This window comes from Takifugu rubripes, chromosome 19, assembly GCF_901000725.2.
Source record: "Takifugu rubripes chromosome 19, fTakRub1.2, whole genome shotgun sequence".
Taxonomy (NCBI): domain Eukaryota; kingdom Metazoa; phylum Chordata; class Actinopteri; order Tetraodontiformes; family Tetraodontidae; genus Takifugu; species Takifugu rubripes.
Genome location: NC_042303.1, coordinates 4,488,618 through 4,511,407, shown reverse-complemented (window position 1 = coordinate 4,511,407; position 22,790 = coordinate 4,488,618). Strand labels below are relative to the sequence as shown.

Below are 22,790 nucleotides of genomic sequence, written 5' to 3'. Positions count from 1 at the left end.
TCATCTACCAACAATAATACATTTAACGCTATAGAGGTAGTCTCTGTTCCACGGTTAAAAGTTCACCAAGCATAGAGCAGGGGAGCGGTCAATCACCATAATCTTATTAAAATTAATACCAAAGCACAAATTGGAGAAACTAACATCCCAATAAAATGTGGACTATTAAATATTAGATCTCTTTTGTGCAAATCCTTGTTAGTGCACAACCTGATAGTGGATCATCACATAGATTTATTTTGTCTTCTGTTTGTAGTTGTATATCAGCCCCCTGCTGGGCCACATTCAGAGTTCTCTGACTTCTTATCTGACTTAGTCCTCAGAGCAGATCAAGTCATTATTATTGGAGACTTTAACATCCATGTAGACGTTGTAAATGACAGCTTTAGAAATGGCTTCATTTCATTACTTGAGTCAGTTGGTTTCCCCCAGCAGATAAACCAACCAACTCATAACTTCAACCACACCCTAGATCTAGTTCTGACTTATGGTGTTGAGGTAGAACATGTGTCAGTGTTCCCTCAGAACCCACTCCTTTCAGATCCTCCTGCAGAGGTTGACTCTATTGCTGAAAGTGCAGCAGCCTCACTGAGAATCACGCTTGATTCTGTTGCCCCCTTGAAAAATGAAATAGTAAATCAGAGGAGGTGTGCCCGCTGGTATAATTCACATATCAGGACCCTCAAGCAGAAAGTGCGAAGACTAGAAACAAAGTGCTATTCTTATAAAATAGATAGATACCATTTAGCCTGGAAAGACTGTCTGGCATTTTACAAAAAGGCCCTCCGTAACGCTAGAACAGCTTATTTATCTTCTTTAATTGAAGAAAACCAGAATAACCCTAGATTTCTTTTAGCACTGTGGCCAAATTAACCAAGAATCACAGTGTTTTAGATCCACATATCCCATCTTCCCTTAGTGGTGATGACTTCATGAGCTTCTTCACTGATAAAGTTCTAGCTATCAGAGGAAAAGCTAACCAGGCCATCCCAACAACTGGACCATCACCAGATGTGCTGACTGTGGGAACATACAGGGTCTCCAATGAGCCCTTAAACTCCTTCACAACCCCCCGCCTGCACCAGTGAACATCCTGGGAACCGATGTTGACGTGGTGGAGTCCTACAAGTACCTGGGTGTTCACCTAAACAATAACCTGGACTGGACACACAACACAGACGCCCTTGTCAAGAAGGGCAATAGCAGACTGTTCCTGCTCAGGAGGCTGGGGTCTTTTGGAGTGCAGGGACCACTCCTGAGGACTTTCTATGACTCTGTGGTGGGATCAGCCATCTTCTATGGGATTGTCTGCTGGTCCAGTAGCATCACGGACAGGTACAGGAAGAGGATGGACAGACTGGTAAGGAGGGCCAGCTCTGTCCTGGAATGTCCCCTGGACTTGGTGGAGGTTGTGGGAAACGGGAGGATGATGGCTAAGCTGTCATCCATGTTGAACAACACGTCCCACCCCCTACAGGACACCCTGACAGCACTGGGCAGCTCCTTCAGTGAGCGGCTGCTCCACCCTTGCTGTGCGAAGGAGAGGTATTGCAGATCTTTCCTGCCGGCCGCTGTCAGACTGCACAATAAAAATAACGCCCGTTAGCACAATCTGAATATTATATATTCTGATATGTATATTGTATTCACACTCTGTACTATGTAAAGGTATACAGGGGCCGAGTATCCATTTACCCTGATTATTGTAAATATACATCCTCTTTGTATATTCCAAATTCTATTCTATTCGATTTTATCTTATTTTTCTCTGCGTGCTCTGCTGTTGTTGCACTGTAAATTTCACTCCTCTCCTCTCCTCTCCTCTCCTCTCCTCTCCTCTCCTCTCCTCTCCTCTCCTCTCCTCTCCTCTCCTCTCCTCTCCTCTCCTCATAGATAATTGATGATGTGGTTTCTTGTATAGTTTCTCTGCCCCTTGAGCAAGGTACCAAACCCACAAATGATCACATAGGATCCTGCGATGAACTGGCGACTCATCCAGGGATGGACCTGCCTTCACCCACTGTGTACCCTCCCCATGACCTTAAAAAGGATAAAGTGGTTAAGAGGACGAGACAAGACTGAATATTTTGTGCTTAGGATGGACGGGTAAAGTGATGTAATAGTACATGAACCCTGACCCCAGAGAGGACATGCCCACATATTGCAGCCACAGTACACCCCAACAACAAACATCATATCTGTATTTGTCATGTCACATGGCACAGAGTGAGAGCTTTGTCAGCACAAAACATCTGACTGTAGTATAAGTGCTTTACTCTCTACACATGATAAGCACACACTCTTTCCCACACTCTTTCACTCACACACACACACACAGTCTCTATCTCTATGTCACATTCACTCACAAACATACACACATGTGCGCACACACACAGATGCATCCTCTACACACACAGCATCCCATGAGGATGTTGAAAACAGGTCAGGGAGCTGTGAGAGAGAGTATGTGTGCATTTTCAGTCTTTCAGTCTATCACCTGCTATTCTCTGATGATCTATAACAGGTCAACTCTGTGTGTGTGTGTGTGTGTGTGTGTGTGAGAGAGAGAGAGAGAGAGACATTCCACCTCTTAATCCATAACTCTCTCTTTTGCACACACACATACATTCACCCAAAACACACATAAACACACGCAACCAAAATGGGGTCATGGGTCACATACTGAAGACATTTGGGGAGATGTCATTGACATAATTTCATGATCTTTCATGGATTGCATTGACAACATTAGTAATGGAAAATTCCCGTAATTGGTTTCACTCAATTCTGGGCATTTCAGCAACAAACTGAAACCAAATCAATTTATTTGATCAGAGTGGTGAAAGGTGCTAATTCTTAGCAGCTAAAAGTCTGTGATGCACCTATAAACACGAGTGATAAAAATAATGTTTTGTCACCTTTGCAGCTGTGCTCTTGCAGATAACATATAAAAGATTATATTTAACAGCTCATCTGGGTTTACTGTTATATAAATAAATAAAAACCTGTACACTAAAGGTTAATGTATATCGCACTTGTGCACTACCCTTGAACCCTTCACACTACCTCAAATGGCTGCTTTGTTGAGCAGAGAGGCAGGAGAAAACGGTGTCAGATTCCAAACAACCTCTGGGGGAAGAAAGATGGAGGAAATGAAGATGAAGGGTGAGGGGGATGAACGCAGTGGTTGCCAGGCAATATGTGCGGATGTCATACTCGGTGAGAGCGGTGGCTCCACAATGACCTAGATTTAATAGAAGAGCGAACGAAAGCACTGGCAGGATGATTGGTTTACTGTGGCGTTAAACACAGAGAAAGAGAGGGGATAATGGCCGCTGAAGATGAACAACAGCATAGAGGACATCAAATAGAAACCATCGATTTCCTGCAGATAACTGCAACATTTCCTGTGTCCATGTGCTGTCTTTAATTATGCTGGACACCCGCTGTCACTGGAACAGCCACAAACAGCACAACAGTCCCGTAAGCCTGACCAAGGAAATCTTGTCTGGACTACAGAGCCACACCCCCACATCACATGACTGATGTACAATAAGTCTGTTAAATGTTGCTGTACTATGTACTAATACCTCTTTATCAGATGTGGTTCAGTGCAGCAGCGAAGGGGGGAGCCAAAGTCAGCGGCTCGCTTACTGTTGTGTTTCTGCGGGATTTCAAAAACTCCTGAAAAATTAAAGACCCCCTGCTGAACTTCAACCTGCACGGAGGGTGTTGTATTTCCACGCTCACCATCGTATCACGTATTCATGACGGACAAACAGCCGTTTAGTGCTGCCTGAAGGCAGCAATTAAGGAGAGACCGCACCCAGCAGCTTAAACTCCACCCACTAACACAAACCCCACCTAGCAGCACAAACCCCACCCAGCAGCATAAACCCCACACCTAACACAAACCTCACCCACTAACAGAAACCCCACCCAGCAGCACAAACCCCACTCAGCAGCATAAACCTCACCTACTAAAAATACGCCGGCATCATAAACCACACCCACTATAATCAATAATAATCAATTACAATCATTAATAATTATACGTTTAGAATGGAGGGAGATAATCGTCATGTTAACAATGTATTAAAGTGTTTTCAAGTAGATAAAATTATTAATTAGTGTTTCTGTGGCAGATCTCAACAGTGTAGTAGCAATAAAACAGTTTTTACTGATGAAGGAAATTAAATGTTAACGTTCCTTTCATGTTGCTTTGTGTTAGCTGCAATAAAAGGAGGGAAGAGTCCTCCTCCTCATCCATTGTCTGATCTTCATCTGTGTCTGATCCTGTTTCTTTTCCTCCATCTGCCTGATCTCTGATTTTCGTCTTTCTTGCTTTCATCCACATTGACCGAGGCCATATCATCCCTCCATCTCATTAGCACATCTGGATTTTCTCATTCCCATCCCTTCCTCCAACCCTTTTCCCAGCTGCCTTTTTGATCCTGAATGTTTGCTGCCTCTCGTCCAATGAGAGAATGCCCTGGTCACCAGGGCTCCATGGCAACAGCCCTGCAAAAAAAGACGGGGGAGGATGGAGGAGAAGCGGGGCAAAGAGAAAGACCAGCCCCTGTGGAAGTGTGAGACTGGAGGTGTGTCTGTCATTATTAAAGCTATGTGTGTGTGTGTGTGTGTGTGTGTTTGTATTTGTGTGCAGACGCGCGTTCATGCCTGCGTGCATGTGTGTGTGTGCGCTCTCTCATCAGCCTCCTTAAACTGTTTTCATTTCAGATTTGACGAAATGAAACTAAGACAACTGTCCAATAAGAGCAGCTAAAGGGGGTGAACGAATGAAGGAATGAATAATCCATTGACCTGGATGGAAACACAAACATTTGTCAACAGCAGCCAAAGCGTTAGAGTGTTAGCATTAGTTCACATGGCATCAGGACATAAGAGAGCAGCCAGACTGGGCTGGGTGTGAGGGTAAAGTGGGATGGGACTTTTTTGAGCACTGCCTATGTGCCTTTGAGCCTCCTCATTCTGTCAACACTTTGCCACCTGCAGCAGATCTATCTTTCAGACACAGCTGCCTCCAGGTTACCATGGAGACAGGACTACTATACTGCTCTCTCTCTGAGACACACACACGCACACAGAGTGATCCGATTGACAAAATTCCATTTCTTGACCTTGAGTCCTGTTGAAACATCTGTTAGAACAAAGACAACAAACAAAAGTCTGGATTTAATCAAAGGGCTCAGAGGCTCCTATTTGAGAAGTGTTCAGCTGGGAAAAAGTGGTTAAACCCAGCTGATGCAGCAGCTTCTCACTTAAAGAGCAACAGTGTCAAAGGGGGAGAAGATGGCCTGGTTTTAGAAGAGTCAGATGACTGTCCTGCATCCAACTCAGGAAACATCTAAGGAGATAAAAGAAACCACTAAATCTGAAGGGTAAACAACTGGTTATACTGGGAAGAGAGGATAAATGACTGTTTTTTCTGGGACAGAGATTGTAAATGACTTGTTATACTGGGACAGAGAGGTTAAATGGCTGGTTATTCTTGGACCAAAGGCAAAATGACTGGTTATACTAGGACAGAGAGGGTAAATGACTTGTTATACTGGGACAGAGAAGTTAAATGGCTGGTTATGCTGGGACAGAGAGGATAATAACTGGTTTTACTGGGACAGAGGATAAATGACTGTTATACTGGGACAAGGAGGATAAATGACTGGTTATACAAATACACACACATCCAAAAACACACACAAATACACACAAACACAGACGGCAGTAAAGACATGGGCTTTACATAAAACCTAGTAAAGTGTTAATGGTTCTATTGGTGTGATGTGATGAACGTGCCAGTTGTGTGAAGGTCAGCAGAGAAGAAGGTCCAGTGTGTTTATGGGTGTGTGTTTTATAAATCAAATGCTCGTTTGTGCGTTAGTCAGTCAACCATTTCATGGGTGGCGCAGCAACTGTAGGAGTGTCAAAGTAGCAGTTGACGCCTGCATTGTGTTTTCAGATGGACTACTGGTACTGGTTCTGCAGTGGGGGAGAAGCTTTACGGACTCGAACCAGCAACTCCAGACCGTCTCTGTGTTTGGGAAAAGCACAGGAAGCAGGACGTCCAGGTTGTCTTAGAGACGCTGACCATTAATCCTGTGTGGTGGTTGGCGTTCCTACCTTCATGCTGCATGCTGATTGGCTGAATTGTGGACCATCTGTCACCAGGAGAGAATCGTGCTAAAACCAGAGTTTTGGCTCAAGGTTCCCATGACTTCTGCTCCTCAGCCAACATCTTCAGATCATCACCATAAAAACGAGGTCAGAGTCAAGGTCAGAGAGCTGAAGTGCCATGCTCAAGGGCACAACATCTGGATTTCCATCCTGAAGACCAACCTTGAACCAGCTACCTCTTTATTAGCAGCATGACTGTGTGCATTACTCCAGCATATCTGTGACACACATTCAGGATAACTGATGGTGTTAAAATACATCTGGGCCACATCAGCTCACCTCTGGATCCCTTCATCAGGATAATGAAAGGAGTTGCTCATCCTGATGAGGGAATCCAGACACCAGGATTGATTTTCACAGGGGTTCAAAGAGAAAATGATACAGACGATCGCTGATACCACAGCAACGCTTTGTGAATGAAGATAGTCTGATGATGGAGGCCAAAATCAAACACACACACAAGCATGAGGAACCAGTTTAAGTGGACATGAAACCATAAGATTCGTCAGCTGTTAAATCTCCATGGTTACATAATAAAGCAGTGACAGACGGAGGTGGAACACATGTCGTTGTCATCTGCTGATGGTTTCTATTTCCTCTGCTGTGAATGGCTGCATGTTAGAAATTTGTCATGTGACTTTGTGATTTAAAGCACTCAGCTATTAGCCTTGTGTAGCAAAGCTTGATTGTGTGTGCTGTAGCGACTTCTAGTGGTGACGGGGTAAAACATCCACATTTGTCCTCTGCTGTTAAGTGTGTGACAGAATCTCTGGGGGTTGTAAGGATGTTGGGATTTCTGGTTTGTACATGAATAAAGACAGAAAGACAGAAAGATTAGCATGCTAGTATAGATGCTATAGGGATGGTTTGTGTGTCTCTCAGACACTGTGCAGTTAGCCTGAAGAAGAACCGAGGTCATCAAATTCATATATACTGTACATCTATGAATAAATGTACACTGAAAAAATGCACACTGACACACACATCAGCTCCACACTGGGTTTGTAGAAAAAACAAAGAAACACACCGTTATCATGGGATTACCACAAACACCACAATGTATTCTCCTCTCCTCCCTCCAGCCATTGGAAGGGTAGGACACGAATATCTGCAGTCAAAAGACAACGTTGTCCAATAGTCTCTCTCTCTGACCTTCTCAGTGCTTCCAAACAAAGAAGCACTGTGTGTGTGTGTGTGTGTGCGTATGTGTGTGCGTGTGTGTGTGTGTGTGTGTGTGTGTGTGTGTGTGTGCACTACTCGTTCATATTTCAACAAACACTAAATCACACACAAAAATGAAATGTGTTTGATGCTCCTCCCACGTGTTAAGATCATAACCTCTCTCTCTCTCTCTCTCAGACCCATACACACACACACACCACACACACCACAGACATACACACTTTAGCCAATCACACTTCACTTCAACAGGAGAAACTGAAGACACAGGTGTGCCACAGAAAGGAGCTGCTGCATCATATGATTGTTCAGACTCCAACAATAGTTCTGGACACCAAAAATGATGGATGGGTAAAATGCTGAGAACGGAAGTGAAGCTAATCAGACCAAAGGAGAGCGAGAGTATGAATCCTATGGAGAAACTCACAGCAACACAACCCATCAACAAGTTTCTAATCACCTGATCCTATTTTTCTGTGTGAGTACAGACTTTCTAATAAACCTTCACACAGCCGTGATTCAACAACCAACACCCTGATATCATACACACATTGTTGTCTGACTGGAAAAAAGGAGAACTAATCTGCTTCCACAATTGACAACAGACACATGTAACTGCACCAGAAAGGAGCTAATGCTAGCCAGGTAAGATTACTAATGATATAACAGTGACAAACAGGAAGTCCACCTGAATATAGGTGAGTTACAAAAATCAGCTGGACTCATAACAATCATCCTCCAACAGATCAATCCTGCCCTGAGGTTATGTGATCTTTGATGAAGCAGAACAACCTCGCTCCTGCACAGGGGCACACCTGGGTCCAGGTTTCAGACCCACCATCGGTCAAACATGGGTGTCAGCACTGCTAACAGACAGCGTGCTACACTGTCGGAGCAGCGCTGGTAATCCAGACCTCCACAAAGAGTTCCCTCACTCACAGTCACACACACACACACACACACACACACACACACACACACACACACACACACACACACACACACACACACACACACACACACACAAGAGCTGCAGTGTGTGCTGGTACCTCTGTCAGTGCTGCTCTTGTTTCCAGGTCTTCAGCTGTAGGTGTTGTATCTCCATCAGTTCTTCGTCATATATCAAACACAAGAAAATACAAGAACAAAGACAAGCAGCTGTCAGTCAAAGCTGGAAGAACAGAAATCAGGAGAACGTTATGGTCTGTCCATGTCGTCCTCCACTGTGAGCTCCTTTCTCCCTCTCTCCTCTCCTCTCTCTGTCTCTCTCACTGATTCCATCTGTCACCGCCTCCCCTCTCTAACCCCTCCCAACTCATGCATTATTAATGAGATACACATACATTGCTGCTGTCAAATACACACGTTACAGCGTGTGTTGTAGTGTTGATGTTAGCATTGTCTCTTAGCGTGTAGCTTTCTTTTATCGTCTTTGTTGTCGTTTGTCAATCGTTTGCAGGTCTTCAGTTCAGTTTAGTGGTTTATTGTTGGTTGTTTTCACCTCCATTAGGTACTACAGGGAATGATCACAGCACACACCAACTCTTTTTCATGAGACCTCAATGCTGTAGCATTAGCTTATTAGTATGAGAAGGCTCAGAATATTCCAGATGACGACTGGATTAAATGTGATTAAATGTCACTCATGGTTCAGTGTTGGTCCAACATCTTAAACCTGCTGGTCCTGCTGGTTCTGCTTGTCCTGGTTCCTCCCGATGTGGGTCTTTGTTCTGCTCCACCACTTTGTTGATAAGAATTCAGGATCAGTTCTGGAGAACCTTAAACACTTCCTGCATGTACACATGACCTCCATAGAGCTCCGACACACACTACAGTCATGCGTGAACACGCTCTCATGCAAAACACGCACAGGTCACAAGGTCAATCATGCATGAAAGCATGTACATACACTGAGACCCCTCCCCCTTTGGAGAGGAAAGAGGGCAAACATGGATGGGAATATCACCAGGCTACAGAGAGGGTAAATGACTGGTTATACTGGGACAGAGAGGTTAAATGTCTGGTTACACTGGGACAGAGAGGGTACATGATTGGTTATACTCAGACAGAGAGGGTAAATGACTGGTTATACTGGGATTATACTGTGCTCTGTGAAGATACACAAAGAATCATTAGTTTTCATGTGTTTGTGTATCTGAGGTTGACCTGCTTCAGAATGTTTAGATCTCTTCTGTCTGAGGCCACACCTTCAAACAACCAGGAAGCCCAGTACCCCCCCCCCCCCCCCCCCCCCACCTCCACCACCTCTCCAAAATGCACATAACCCTCCAATATCACTAAAGAATAAACCCTGACAACAATAGAGCAACCTCAACTCCCCCACCAGTGCTTCCTTAAGACAAGATGTTCAAACACGCGCAAACACATACACGCACACAAACACACACACACAGGTTTACTGCCAAAAACAGAGATTATTACTTGCAGGATTACATCTATTTCTGACATGTGAGGCTTGTCTGAACGTTCCTTCTCTATTAAAGTTGAGATGTTTGATTTTGTTGAAACTAACAGCTCCTCTCAAAGCAGGTGAGAGGAGCTGGTAAAGGAGGTGCGAGGAGCTGGTGACAGAGGTGAGACTGCTGAGGACCTTCCAACCATTTTGTTCTTCTGATTCTCATCTGTGCAGCAACATTGATAAACATTTTTCAAATCTGTTCAACAATCAGCATAAATGTTGAGCTTTAAATTATTCACAGCCTGTGAGTCTCGCTGTTGGGAGGTGGTGATACAGGGGAGGATGACTGACCTGGATTTACTGAAGCATTTAAAAGGCATGACTCTGAGCACGTCATCGCCATGGTGATGCGCTTGGTCAGGTGTGTTCTTCCTTTAGTCACATAAATATCCCTGACTATTGTGCCAACATTCATTTTCCTTCTGAAGCTTATGTGTTTGCAAAAAAAGCTAATGCTGACCTCAAGAGCTCATTAGCATTCCTGTGTTTGTGCAAAATCTGACCAGTGTGTGTTCATCTCATTGAAAATGGCTGGACTTTCCTTCATTTACCAACTGGAGAGAGAGAGAGAGAGAGAGAGAGAGAGAGAGAGAGAGAGAGAGAGAGAGAGAGAGAGAGAGAGAGAGAGAGAGAGAGAGAGAGAGAGAGAGAGAGAGAGAGAGAGAGAGAGAGAGAGAGAGAGAGAGAGAGAGAGAGAGAGAGAGAGATTTTGATTTTTTTTTAATTTTTTTTTTCAAAAACTCAATTTAATTTATCATTACAAAAAACAAGAACATGATCCAAACAAACAGAGAACATCATTCATTTAAGGAGGCCTCCAAAGACCAGCTCCTCCTCCTCCAGACATAGTTCATCTTTTGGGCACCTGTATGTCCGGTGAACTGTTGCTCTCCTGTATGTCCAACAGTGGTGGGCCCTCAGGGCCTGCAAGGCCTTCTCTGCTGGCCTAAAAATATCTGAATCACAGACTGATGTTAATTATATTTTCAAAATATAATTAACATCAGTCTGTGATTCATGACAAAATATTATTTTGTCCATGAATACGTACTAAATAATTCCAAATGGACTGTCTGCTTCCTTTCATTTCCAGCCCCCTGGTTGCGCTGCTTCCAGACGTGTATTTTCATATTTAAGCATTTAACCAATCACATTTCAGCCACTATTTGTTGCCAGGGTCAAAGAAATCTGCCTGGAGGCCTTCACAATCAGTTTTGCGGGCCCTGCAGCATAAAAAAAATGTCGATCAAATTGTTGCTTCAACCAATCAGATTTTGAGTTGGCGACCCCAAGGCCTTCTAGCAGGCGTAGGAAACATCAGCGTATTCACACGCTTTGATTGGATAGTCAGAGAGTGTACTAGCCAGAGCTAGCAAACTGCATCTGTAGCGAGCTGCACAAGCAAAGATATTGTTGCGTTGATTTAATAGCTGTTTTGTCAACCCACAATGGCTGAAGTAGGAGAAGAAATGGATTTGGTCGCAGATTTACTGTCAAAGCCATTTTCAAGACGGACTTTTCAAGAAAAGCTGGACATTGTTAAGCAAGGTCGGGCAACTCCGAAGCTAGCAAGCCTGTCACAACCGGGAAAAGGATTTGTCCGCCACTTTCAGTCCACTAACTACGAGTGGTACTCCTGGCTCACAGGCTCCGAGGAACGCTGCAAATTGTATTTCTGGGAGTGCTTGTTATTTGCCACTGATCGACATGGTGTTCGGAGCCACACTGGATTTGTAAATTTGGCTTGCCTAACCAAGGCAGCAACAAGGCATCAAAGCACTGCCAGACACTTACAAGCAACGGTGCTTTCCAAAACTTTTGGGGAAACCAGAGTGGATCTACAGCTGAGCGAGCAAGTGCGCAGGGAAACAGAGCTCCACAACGAAAAGGTGAAGAAAAATAGGGAAATATTAAAAAGACTGATAGACTGTATTTGGCAGTGACCATCCCCGTGTCTACTGCTTCTGTTGAACGGACATTCTCAGCCCTAAAGTGAATTAAAACGTATGCCAGAAATACGACAGGGCAGGCTCGACTTTCAGCATTAGCTTCGATGGCGATAGAAAAGGACTTCTTGATGGAACTGAAACGCACGGATAATCTGCACAACAGAGTAATTGAAATCTTCTTGAGGAAAGAAAGGAGGATGGATTTTGTGTACAAATAATCAGGATTTTTGGTGAGTAAAATCAAAAATCCTGATGATTATACTAAAATGTTGCTATATTCCTAAATAATTTAGTGTGTTGGGGAGGGTCACTTTGGGAATTTCCCAGCATGCTTTGTGGCAGTGTGTCTGTGGGTTCAGGTTGGTGTTAACCCTGTTTTTGTTCGTTGTAAATGTTATCTTTTGCAACTTTCAATGTTAGTGTTCTATTTAGTGAGTTCTGGTTGTTGATGTATTTAATTACTGTTTGCACTTGCACACCATGAGCCAGGTAATGTGCGTGATTGAAGACCTCCCTTCGTTTATGTGTTTTCACTTCAGTGTTTAATAAAGTGATGCATTTCTGCAGTTGAACTGCAGAATAAGCTGGCAGACGTCTGAATTCTTCCGCAACCTAAAACCCTAGCTTGCCACAATAATAATGCAGTTTTAGCAGGTTATTTTTGATGATTTTTTTTATGTGTGTCACAGCTGTACATGCAGTGGACATTTTATAGCCATAAGATAGTTATTGAGGGTTGGATTGATTCAGACGGAGCACTACTGAAGGCCTAGATGTGAAATGCACGGCCCGCCACTGATGTCCAACAAGGAGCTTTTTGTACTTTGTGTGTCCATTGGGGTGCTATGCATGTCCTGTGATCTGTGTGTGTCCTGTGAACTGCGTGTGTCCTGTGAGATATTTGTGTGAGGTGAGTTGTGTATATCTTGTGTGCATTGTGGTGGGGAGGTTGTGACTTGATCCTGCCGTGTCCCGTTTGTCCTGCAGGCTAGGTGTGTCCACCGCCGGTTCGAAGGCAGGAGACATTTGTTTCTCTGTGGACAGTTTTGCCTTATCATTTTTTACCTTTGTCTCTGTATTCTTCCGTTTGATTGACACGTTGATACTGTTCTCCTCCACTCCAACATCCTCCATGTCCAGGACGGTCTCAGCCACTCTTGTGACCGTCGGCTCCACCAGCTCTCTGGTGAGACGCTCACTCCCGAGGTCCGCGTGGTCCCCCAGGTGGCCCCCCTGCAGCCCTGCTGGCTCCTCCACCTCCACGGCTGTGCCTGTGTCGCTCCGCGCGTTTTGCGCGGACTCACTGTCCTCGTCGTGCGCGCGGCGCTGTGCTGTCGGGCGGGTCGACTGGCCGGCGAGCCTCCGCGTTATTCGGGCACGACCGGATCACATGGCCCTCCTCCCCACAACCAAAACACTTAAGAGAATCAGTGGTGACATAAACAGTATAATCACGTTTGATACAATCACGTTTTTAACCGGGTTTGACAGGGGAAACACCGGCGTCAATTCACCATTAACGGCTTCCGTGCCCCACAATCTCTCCCACAGCCAGAACGCACTCCTCCATGGACACACCGGTCGGTGGAGAGAGTTTAAAGGCGTGTCTGCGGGTGAGTTTCTCCAACCCGGAGACTCCCGGCATGGCGACCGTGACCACCAAACAATTGCACCAAAGACAGTGAATAAACGACCAAAATTACAGTAAAGTGCGCCCCAATGTGATTAAACACCACCCAGTGTGACAATAAAGATCAGAATTTAGAAAAAGTTTGGAAAAAACACTTAAATTTATCATTCACTCCCGCTGCCAACACACTCACCACGCTCACGCTCAGAGAGAGAGAGAGAGAGAGAGAGAGTGTGTGTGTGGGGGGGTGTTATTGATTACAGCAGATGTTCCACATGTCCTCCATGCCACAGATGGTCACTCCACTTTTCTTCTCTTGTCCTTGTGTTGTCTTGGCACGTCATTAGACATGCAGGGACTTTCAGGTTATGTGTTAGCGTGTGTGTGTGTGTGTGTGTCACTTCTGTGGCTACTGCGGACCAGCTGCTACCAGAAGCTATTGTGTAACTAGACGCCATGACAACAGGGTGCAGTGTGTTAATGTCTGGTGTGTGTTTGTCTTGGGGAGGAGGGGTTAAGGAGGCTTAAAGAGCTAAACGAATGGATGACCCGTGTCTCCGCTTGGCCTTGTGGCCTCACCAACTCATTAACTGTGGACAACAAACATACCTCCTATTTATGAGGACAAAGTCTGGAGTTTGTGTGTGTGTGAGTGTGACAGTTTTTTTGTTTTTTGGGGGGGGGGGTTGACTCAGATTTGGACATCAGGTCCAGAGCACAACAACCTGTGTGTGATTCACAAATGGTGTTGAAGTACATGTGCTTGCACACATGCACACATGCACACACACGCACACACGTGCCCACTCACACACACACACTCACACTCACACTCACACTCACACTCACACTCTCCGGTGGTTCATTAGTGGTTCAGAGTAGAGACACAGGGGCATGAATGTGACCAATTTGTGGATCGTCTGTTGTTGCTGGTTGTTGAGGACTCATCTGTACCTTCAGGACACATTAAGCTTCTTTCTCTATACTGACAGATCGACTTTCACAGGCATGCGTGCGTGAGCATTTCTATCCATCTGCATCTTTTAATATTCCAAACAGCAATAGTCCAAAGAGGACGATGACCTTTTGACGTGATTGGCTATGCTCTCTGACCAGAAAAGAAGACCGTCCAATCAAGTCAGTGTCCTGTTGTGGACATATTTAGTGTGTGGAGATAATGAGGTCTGGAGGATAACATGCAGCTGAGCAGCAAAGAACAGACGGCTGACCTCTGGAGAACCCATCTTCATCTACTCCAACCTTCACTCTCTCCCTTCTCTGTCCCTCGCTATTATGCTATTAAGCTAACAAATATCCCGGATGAGTTCTTTTCATCAAAACAGGGACTCAAAAGAAAACATTTTTAGGATAAATAAAAGACACTGTTGCATATTTTTCCAACTACAGTGACTTTATTGGTTCAGGCCAGAACATTTCATAGTTCAGCAGAACCCCTAGCTCAGTACCTTAGCTCAGGAAAGCTAAGCTCCTGTCTGCTCGCATTTGCGCAACAAAATGCTGCAACAAATCAGAAACTGATGTTTGTGTGCTAACCTGTTAGCATAGCCTCACCCTAATCTCTTCCCAGATGAGACCCCAACAGCTGGAAGCAGATGCTAACGGACATCCAGCATCAGTAAGGAACACCAGCCAACACAGCCAAAACACAAATCAGTGTCACCACATCTTAAATGCTAAACAAAGAGTAGTTAGCATCAAAGTGGAGTAGAAGAAGAATGAAGACAGACATTAGGATTAACAAGGTGATCATGTGACCCAGAGTCCATTCGAGTCAAGTGTCAATGACAGTTCAGAGCCCGAGGCAAGAACAAACGTCTGTCACTTCCAACACTGACACGCTCCCTGTGCACATATGACTGCATAATGAACACACACACACTCACATACACTCGCACCCACACACACACTCACGCTCACACCCACAAACACACAGCATGGACAGGCTGACAGATTAGTCCCCAGATTAGTCGCTGAGTGAAAGAAACCTTCTCGTTTTAAATTAGCTGACAGGACTCTTCAGCACACAAGACCCTTCATTAATTATGCATGAGGTTTAAACTGGGATTAGGACCTTAATTAATAATCAAATCATTGTTTGGCCTGCATGTAGAGCTCAGAGATTATGGCCGCAAGGGGAACGCTGCGGTCCAAGTTCACATAAGAATGAACATAAGAAAATGGCCAGAGACCACATTTTCTTTTAATCTCACCAGGAACCAAATTTAAGAGCCTGTCAGTAGGTGTGGTTTAACAAGCCAATTGGATGATGAGAAGTTAACACTGGCACTGGTAGCTCAACGTGTAGAGGCTGCAGAGCGGAGGGGTCTTGGATCAAGCTCCAGGCGAGGACAAATCATATCCTGGGAGAAGGGGGAGGCGCCAGAGCACTGCTAAGGTACCCTTGAGCAAGGTCCCAAACCCCCAAACATAATACCCAGCTCATTCAGGGCAATTCATTCAGATTGTTGTGTCTACCTGCACCCGTGCGCAGCTGGAAGAGGCTCCATCAGCCTCCCCATCGCCCCAGAAGAGAAAAAGAAAAAAGGGTTAACACCATTGAAAGATCCCCCCCCCCTCACACACACACACACACACACACACACACAAAACGTCTTCCACTTAACCACTGAGTTATAAACAGGGTTTGATCCACAAATGATGAGGATCTGTGATCACAGGTACTTCCTCACCCCCTCTTGAGTCCCTTCTTTCAGTCCCTTCATCTGTCTTTTATTGATTCCACTTGTCCGAATGTCTTTAACCCACTTTAAGTAAAAAACAATGGAAACAATGAGCAAGGCCCTGAGGCAATGGGAGGGGAAGATCTACCCCCACCCCCCAATCCCCCACTGGGGGAGAAAGAGACAAGAGCACTGCTGTCCATCTGCTGACAGGAAACACTGGTGCTGGGTGAGGGTTAATACATGACATATGCACGGCCCAACACTGTCATTAAAAGTTCATTCACTTGCTTCATACATAATGACCATGTCTGTCTGTGTATGTGTGACTGACTTTAACATGCTGGAACATACCTGTGTACTCCAGTAAGCTACAGCTGCACTCACACTGCCAACTCATTTGGCCTTTAAGGGAAAACATGCTGAGGCACCGTGAGGTCGCCTAGTGTGGACTTAATCTGGCCCTGAACTTGTGTCACCTCTGCTGTGGCTGTGTCTTTCCATCCGTTCGTCTCTGTCTGTCAATGGACTTGGGTATACAGAGAAGAACTGGTTAAATAAATGGCTGCATTGTTGGGGTGCTCTTCTCCTTTCCTCCATCTCTCCATTCATCCCTCCTGGTGATTTTTGGTTCCTTCCTGCTCACAGGTTATGGATGAAGGTGTAAGGAACCTGCAGCAATTTGGCTTCATTTTGAAGGAGACTTTTGTTGGAGACCCACCTCAGCTGCCAATCAGCTACAGGGAGAGTCTGACAGGTGCATGGTGGGAAATAGCCTCAGGTGGGACAAAGGGTTCTTTGGTGTAGAAGAACCCAAACACTCTAAGAGCACCGTGAGATGGAGGAGCCTCCTGAGAAAACCCAGCTATGCCTAACCCAGACAAGGTTTTGTATGCTGGCCAATCAGACACTTCATCTCTCAAGATCCAGTCTACCAACTCAGAGCAGCTACTTTTAGAATCAAGCCTGTGGTCATCAGCATGCAGCATCCTGACCTTCTGTCCCTAATGTTCACTAAGGTCAAAGTGGACCACATGGCCCTGCGGTGCAGCAGTTCAACGGCATCATCATCATGTCTCTGCTGTAGGTAGCTCTAACACAGCAAAGGAGAACCCTCCAGGTGGAACATCATCTGAAGATCAAACCTGGTTCACACTACCACCAAAGAAGGTCAGAAGTTCATCCTTTGTTGAACTTCTGTGCCTGTTCTGAACTTCAGAAGCATCATGTCACGACATGCAGATAAAATCACTGCGTTTCTACACTGTTCTGGTTAAAGGGTTTGATTTAGGGATTTTCAGAACCAGAATCAAGACCAGAGTTCAAGATGCTTCTGTCCATCCTCATATTATCCTCGCCAAATGGTGGATAGCCATGGTCCTCCACCCCAGACACTGGCCTCTCTTCTTCATAGCATCTCAACCTGTGTTCCTCTGAGAACTTCTGTAATAGAAGCTGTTGTCATGTAAAAGGATAAGACAATGTGAAAGGAGGTCTGTACTGAAGCACAGCCAGAACCAGCCGGCCCAAAGAACCAAATTCAAAACTGTTATACAAAAGCCTGAGAAATTTGTTCAGAACAATGAGTAGGGAAGAGAGTGAAGCCAAGGTGGCAGAGATCCCTCCATCACTGAGAAACCATAGAATCATGGATGGATGGATGGATGGATGGATGGATGGATGGATGGATGGATGGATGGATGGATGGATGGATGGATGGATGAAGTTTAGAACTATTCTGCAGCCTGGACTCGTGCAGCATCACATCTGGTATTACACTGGCCTCTGCTGGTCAACTAGTATAATTGTAGCTTTGTTTTTGACCTCAGAGTACTGTATGGGTTCTGTTAGGTACTGAGAGGTTCTGTTGGGTTAAAATCATTTTTGTGTAGTATTGGGAGGTTCTGTTGGGTTTTGTATAGCCCTGGAGGGTTCTTTAGTGCTGTGAAGGGTACTAAGGATTAGTGCTGGTTCTATAATTGAATCTACTCAGTGTGACTGGAGAACATTTAAAGAGCAGAAGATCACATTTACTCTCAGCTGATTCAAACAGAACAGCCGAATGTTCTGGAGCAGAACAGCATCATCATCAATACGGAATGGTCCTGAATTAGACAGATCACAAATGCATCACGAGAAGTGCAACTTCAGGTGGAACTTTAACAAGGTCCAGAAAAGAAGCGGTCAGATCCAAACTGGCCCCAGGTCAGAGCAGTGCAGAGGATTCTAGTAGATCTGGATCAAATCTTGACCTGATGCCGCTCAGAACATGGTCAGTACAGAACTCTGTCCAATGTCCAACTAGAGGATCTGGTGTGTCCAGATCAGTTTGATGGTGTTCTGCAGGGTTCCACATGCAGCTCATCCACCTGTGTCGGGTTTGTGGGAGGTTCCAGCTGCTGATGCCGAGACATCTGAGCTTTAGATGCCCACACACGTTAAAACGGAGGCTTTGTTGTTGTTCCTGCAGACTTTGATGTTTCAGTTAATTTGAAGGCATTGAAATGTTTAAATCATATCATTGAATAACTTTGGTTCCTACAATGTCTCCACCGTTTTTGACGGTTGCTGCAGCTAGAATGTCAACGCGGAATAAAGCAGCAGGACTTCAAGGTTACCCTGACTATGCAGAACCAGGAGCCGCTGCAGGACCTTCTTTCACTTGGTCCCTTTATGTCTCTTGACCTAGGTTCCGATCTACTGATCCACAGAGGGCTCACGCCTGATCATCGGCAGAACCAACAGTACAGGTCTGGGAACGTCCCATTCAACCATCCGCTGCAGTGACACACACACACACACACACACACACACACACACACACACACACACAGACACAAACACGCACGCACGCACGCGCACGGGCCTCTGCGGATGCAGGCCGGGTCGGTTATTTCACGGATTTGGTGCCTATAATTTCGTTTTGTTCCGCAAATAAAACACCGCAAAGGGTTTGACCGTGCTCAGTCTTGTGCTATCCAGAGCTCTGCAGGCTCTTTCACAACCGGGACACCACCCGATGCGTCAGCGCGGCGGAAGAGTGAGTGGCTCCGTCCTGTCAGCAGAAAGTGCCCGCTTACCTGCGCAGGTTGTGCGGCTCCTCCGCGTCTGTCAGCACCTGAGCGGCATCAAAGTGCGGATCAGCTCCTCCTGGGCCGGCCGCTTCCCGGAGATCCGACTCTGTGGCTCCCCGTCAGTTCGAGGCGGGTCTCTGCACTCATCCAGGCGTCAGCTGTTCTTGATTTGGTCCGCAGGCGCGCCTCCTCCTCTGCGCGCACGCTGAACGAGTCATACAGAGGTTGGCCTGTAGGGTGGGGGCGCGAGAACATCTGCAGAGTTTGAGCCGGTTTCCGGCACATGTGGAACCTGTTTTAACCGCACCAAATCCCGGTGAACGTACTGAAAGACCTCCAGCATGGTGGTGGGATTCAATTCAATTCAATTGTTCTGGTAACAAAAACTGATATTTTAGCGCCATCTGGTGGTCCGTCATATAATGACACAATAGCTGTTTTCATTCGCCAAAATATATGGTTCCACGTCAAAGACATCCAGTAATCTTATATTCACCATACTGCAGCCTCCCACCAGATGGCAGGAGAGGAAACATTTCTTGTCATTTACAATCTTCAAGAGAGAAAGGTTCAGTGCCTAACCGACAAAAATGATCAGCGCTTGATTGTCTTGTCAAAGTGACGTTTGTCTGCACTTCCGGTAACCTCCAGCAGATGAAAGCACGACACAGCATCGTGATCAACCAGCCTGAGGAGCCCAGAAGGTTGTAGGGTCTCTGCAGGTCAGATGCTCCTCTCTTTAACCATACTTCCAAAACAAACTTAAACATAAAAAAATATTACAAGTGGATGTTTGTGACATTTTATTGCACACAAAGCTGCAGTCTGAGACCCAACGATACATCGTTAAATATCAATATGGAAGGTTTAATGATTGATGTCAGGTAGGAAACAGACATCCTCACAACTTATTTGGGGCGAAATTATTCCTCCCTGTGATGATTCAACTGTTGGAGAGGAAAAGAACAGCCAGCAGACCTGACCTGTTTAAATCCCACATGGACTCTGGAGCTGCGATGAACTCTTCCTTGTGATGCGGCTGCTGGTGATAGTGGTGATGGTGGTGGGGTTAAGGGGGTTGGAGGGGTGTCAGGTACTAATGACTGTTGAATATATTTTTCAAGATGTCACACTGAAGAGCAACAAGGACAATGAAACAGGCGCTGCCAGTCAGTTCTTGGCTGAAGCGGTGCTCCGACTCCAACTCGCCCTCTCCCGGGTGTGAAGCCTGAAGTGGGTGTTGAGGTGTGCTGACTGGTTGAAGCACTTCCCGCAGACATGGCAACGGAAGGGCTTCTCACCCGTGTGGATGCGGTGGTGTCTCTTCAGCATGCTGACTGTGGTAAAGCTCTTGCGACACACAGAGCAGCTGTAGGGTTTCTCTTTGGTGTGCCACCGCATGTGCACCTCCAGCTGGCAGGCAAAGCTGAAGCCCTTCCCGCACTCCCTGCAGCTGTGCCACCGCTGGATACCCGGGCTCGGCAGGGAGGGCCGCGAAGAGACGGGCTTCAAGCTTTTCACGTTCTTGATCTGCAGCAGGTGGAGGTTCTGTTTTCTGCTCTGCTGGTCCGTCCTCAGCGGCTTCTTCGCCAGGTTTGACCAGGGCATTGTGGAGGACAGTAAGCAGTCGGCTGATGGACAAGCGCCGTCCTCGGCTCGGCCAGCTTCTGTTTTAACTTCCTGGGATGTTAGCGGAGGTGGAGAGACACTCAGATGTGGATGAGAAGCCAGGATCGGCTCTGGGTCCTTGTTGTCTGCAGGTGCTCTTGTCTGAATGTTTTGGCGTTCAGGCTCTTCTTTAATCGGCGCCGTGGGCTGCACGCTGCCTCTGGGCTCCAAACTCCCTCTGGGCTCCAAACTGCCTCTGGGCTCCATGCTGCCTCTGGGTTCGCTGGTCTGACCTTCACCTCTGCACTGGACCAAGGGAAGGTCTGAAAGGATAAAACATCTGACTGCAGCAAATATTGTGGGAACATGTGCAGAGTTTATTCCTGACTGGACAAATGTCAGCAGGAGGTGAGGATCGCTAAGTGGAGAACCCACCAAGCCAGAACCTGTGAAAGGATTTAGTCACAATAATGAAGTTTCAGACCATCCACCTGGAAGTAATGTCTCATCACAAAAGATGTGAATTCAGGGCTTCACCTTCTGATGATAAACTGGCATCTGGAACCTTTGTTCTCAGGCTAACAGTGAATCAGACTGAACCTTTCCCGTTTAGAACCAAAGTTCCAGAGTTTACAGACACCAAGATTGTTGTGTCTCAACAGAGCCCTGATGATGATGTCATGGCTGTGGAGGTATTCTTGATCTGCAACATCACAATCAAGCGGAGACGCACCTCAAACACACAACGTCGGTTCTGACATGGTGGGAAAAGTCAAGCTCCGGTCAAACGTTTTTCCAAATGGACAATAATCTGCGTGACGTAGCTCGGTTCCAATGTGGCCTGCAAAACAACGGGGTTGGTGTGTGGAGCATCAATCACAAAGCCCTACAGACCCAGTAGGACCTGCTCAGATGGGTCCTATTATTCTGGCAATTACCCAAAAGAATCTGGGTCATTTTCACTCCCACAACAATGAACTGAGAAAATGGAAGATTAGTTTAAAACCACGTGATTAATCATGATTAATCTACTTCTACAGTGTGACATTCATCTAACAGTTTAAAGACTGGAGGGTTCTGGGTTCGAGTCCAAAACATCGGAGGTGGTCTGGTAGCCAGGACACCTGCGGGCACACGAATGACTGAAATGCTTCTATAGATCCTAATGGTCAGGTGGAGAACCTGCAGCTACTCTGCAGATGTTCGTTTTATTCCCTGAAATCACGAACACATTTAAGTTCTTGCTTTAAAATCTGAAATAAAGCATGAGTGTTGGAAGCTGGAATAAAGCTGTTGTGTTTGAAGACGTGCTCACACTTTTCCACGTTTCGGGTTTTAATTTATGATGGAAATGTTTAACACGTTTGAGCGGCCGCGTGGCGTCTGTTTACGTTGTTGGGCCTGACGTCACTGGGCGTCATCTCCTCACAAAGGTCTGATGGAGCAGATGAAGGTGACAGCGTGTGTCGGATGAGCCATCACTGGCGGAGGGTCTCCTCACCTGGCTGCTGCAACAGGAGCCGCTGGACGGCCACATCCAGGAGCCGCTGAAGCCGCTTGTTCTCCTCCTTGGAGCGGAGGATTTCGCTCTGGTACTCCAGCACCGTGTCCTTCACGGCGCGGAAGATCTCCTCCGCGGCAGCCGTCAGCCTGTCATTCAGGAACGTGTTGAGCAGCTCCAGTTTGGTCATCTTTCACCGCTCACCGTATCCAGGACCGGAACGTCCTTCTGTTTACATCCCAGAACCCGGAAGTACGGCAACGCTGTAGGACCTCGGAACGCTGAGGACCTCTAACGGCTGGGCGGAAGCACTGCACCCCAGGCCAGATTGACGTCTTGATATTTTTACAAAAACTACAAATATTTCCAATTGGGATTAATGTTAGCTGTGATTTTAAGATTTTATAGACATAGATAACATAAGCACGGTCTGTTGAATCTGATGGTCATTATTCTGCCACTGTGGTATTGCC

At 46.0% G+C, this 22,790-nt stretch overlaps 2 protein-coding genes across 16 annotated transcripts in view; both read right to left on the bottom strand.

Annotated features, from left to right (window-relative positions):
* Positions 1 to 19,522, bottom strand: part of nfasca (neurofascin homolog (chicken) a) — a 45,613-nt gene extending 26,091 nt beyond the window's left edge. For 7 of the 15 annotated variants that reach the window (XR_003885917.1, XM_029826441.1, XM_029826445.1 and 4 more), the window contains exons 1-2: positions 19,215 to 19,521; positions 8,424 to 8,484 (exon numbers count right to left, since the gene is read on the bottom strand). The gene's annotated coding sequence lies outside the window, so the exon portion shown is untranslated. Of the gene's footprint in view, positions 1 to 8,423; positions 9,567 to 19,214 lie in introns of those variants that run through there. The other 8 variants (XM_029826450.1, XM_029826451.1, XM_029826452.1 and 5 more) reach the window with 5 other exon arrangements.
* Positions 19,523 to 19,998: 476 nt separating this feature from the next.
* LOC105418224 (zinc finger protein 79-like) lies at positions 19,999 to 22,589 on the bottom strand. The gene is made up of 2 exons (XM_011617043.2): positions 22,318 to 22,589; positions 19,999 to 21,139 (listed from the first exon to the last, which is right to left on the bottom strand). The coding sequence occupies exons 1-2, from the start codon at positions 22,505 to 22,507 to the stop codon at positions 20,379 to 20,381; spliced, it is 951 nt and encodes a 316-aa protein (XP_011615345.1). The 5' UTR covers positions 22,508 to 22,589; the 3' UTR covers positions 19,999 to 20,378.
* Positions 22,590 to 22,790: the final 201 nt, after the last annotated feature.

Coding starts and splice junctions, on each gene's coding strand:
- LOC105418224 (XM_011617043.2), bottom strand. CDS start 22,507: ATGACCAAACTGGAGCTGCTCAACACGTTCCTGAATGACAGGCTGACG. Junction 21,140..22,317: donor GCTCCTGTTGCAGCAGCCAG/GTGAGGAGACCC, acceptor TTATCCTTTCAG/ACCTTCCCTTGGTCCAGTGC.